This window comes from Phytophthora infestans, genomic scaffold, assembly GCF_000142945.1.
Source record: "Phytophthora infestans T30-4 supercont1.4116 genomic scaffold, whole genome shotgun sequence".
Lineage (NCBI taxonomy): Eukaryota > Oomycota > Peronosporomycetes > Peronosporales > Peronosporaceae > Phytophthora > Phytophthora infestans.
The window spans coordinates 1-1,216 of NW_003304564.1; the positions used below are offsets into that span (position 1 = coordinate 1).

Here is a 1,216-nt window from a genome sequence, read left to right on the forward strand (position 1 = left end):
TGGTCTGTTGAACGAGCCAGAGCACCCAACGAAGCAGCATGTTCTTCGTGCTTACTATGAGCGCGCGTACTCGGAGATCCGTGCAACTGGCAACGACTGCGTGTAAAATGATATCGTACAGCTATTTCCCACCAGCAAAATTAAGACACAAAAGTGTTTAGGCTCTCTAATCTGATAATTTTAATTGTTCTCCAACACGTACGCGACGCTCCAGCAGCTCGACAACTGTTCACCTTGTGTAGCAGAGTTAGAGGACGTGTAGCCGTGGTCGGGTGAAGGCTTGGTGCGGCGTCAGGAAGGGCTCACGCAGTGTCCTACGCGGCGGAATCAGCAACTCGTTCCTTCTGAACGAACTATTGGTGGAAAAGAGATGGGTGGCATCCCTAAAGAGTGATGGTCACTGCAGTTTCAAAGTCGAAAACAGAGGGTGACGTCGAGGGGTTGGTAGAATCAGATCTGAGAAGTGTTTGTTGAAGTTGTCACTTTCGACAGCCTTTACTCAATCGCAGGTGCCGCTGGCAGTACCGCCGGCAGTGCCGGAGCTTTAGTTAAGATTTCTTGCTGCATCTCGTACGGTGTGAGCACCAAACGACTGCAGCGCAGCGTGTGCTTCTGCTCCCACTCGCCGTCGGGGGTCCGGGATAACGAAGTAGTAGGCTACAAGGCGCTTCGGGTCCAGGTACCAGCCTGATCGGCCCTGAATTGTGCACGGCATCGCTCCTAGCACGCCACAACTCAGTGCGTCTTCGTAAAGGGCGAGGCGGAAAGAGATGCGGGCGCGATAACCGCGAAACACAGACTGGATTCGGAGCACGGACTTGGTTGTGCGATCCTAACAAGCAGGTAAAAATACGTCAGTAGTGTTCCTCGCAAGCATGCTCTTCGTTCGTACAGCTGAAGAGCGTGGTCGTAGCGAGACGGTGCGTGGGCTGGCTATACTAATCTTCTCCTTCTTTTCCGATGCAATCGCAGCATCCACCATGTCGACCAGATCGAAGAGTGTCTCGGCCACATCGGTCTCAAGCTCATCGTCTTCGTCATCAGCCTGTTCAATAAAATCGTCGCCGTAGTCCTCTTCTGCACTGTCGAGATTAGTTGAATCGAGCACGTCTTTGATATTTATGACAGGTTCTTCATCTTTGTTCGCCCGTGATTTGTCTTCTTCTTCTTCGGCAAAACCGTGATCCTCTTCAGCACTATTATCAGCTGAATCGTG

The 1,216-nt window shown here is 51.7% G+C and overlaps 1 protein-coding gene across 1 annotated transcript; it reads right to left on the bottom strand.

The window, feature by feature from the left end:
* Window positions 1–495: 495 nt before the first annotated feature.
* Window positions 496–982, bottom strand: PITG_22574 (uncharacterized protein; the record flags this gene model as incomplete). Its single annotated transcript, XM_002909690.1, has 3 exons — window positions 496–621; window positions 662–832; window positions 893–982. The coding sequence occupies 3 exons, from the start codon at window positions 980–982 to the stop codon at window positions 496–498; spliced, it is 387 nt and encodes a 128-aa protein (XP_002909736.1).
* Between the last annotated feature and the right edge of the window lie 234 nt (window positions 983–1,216).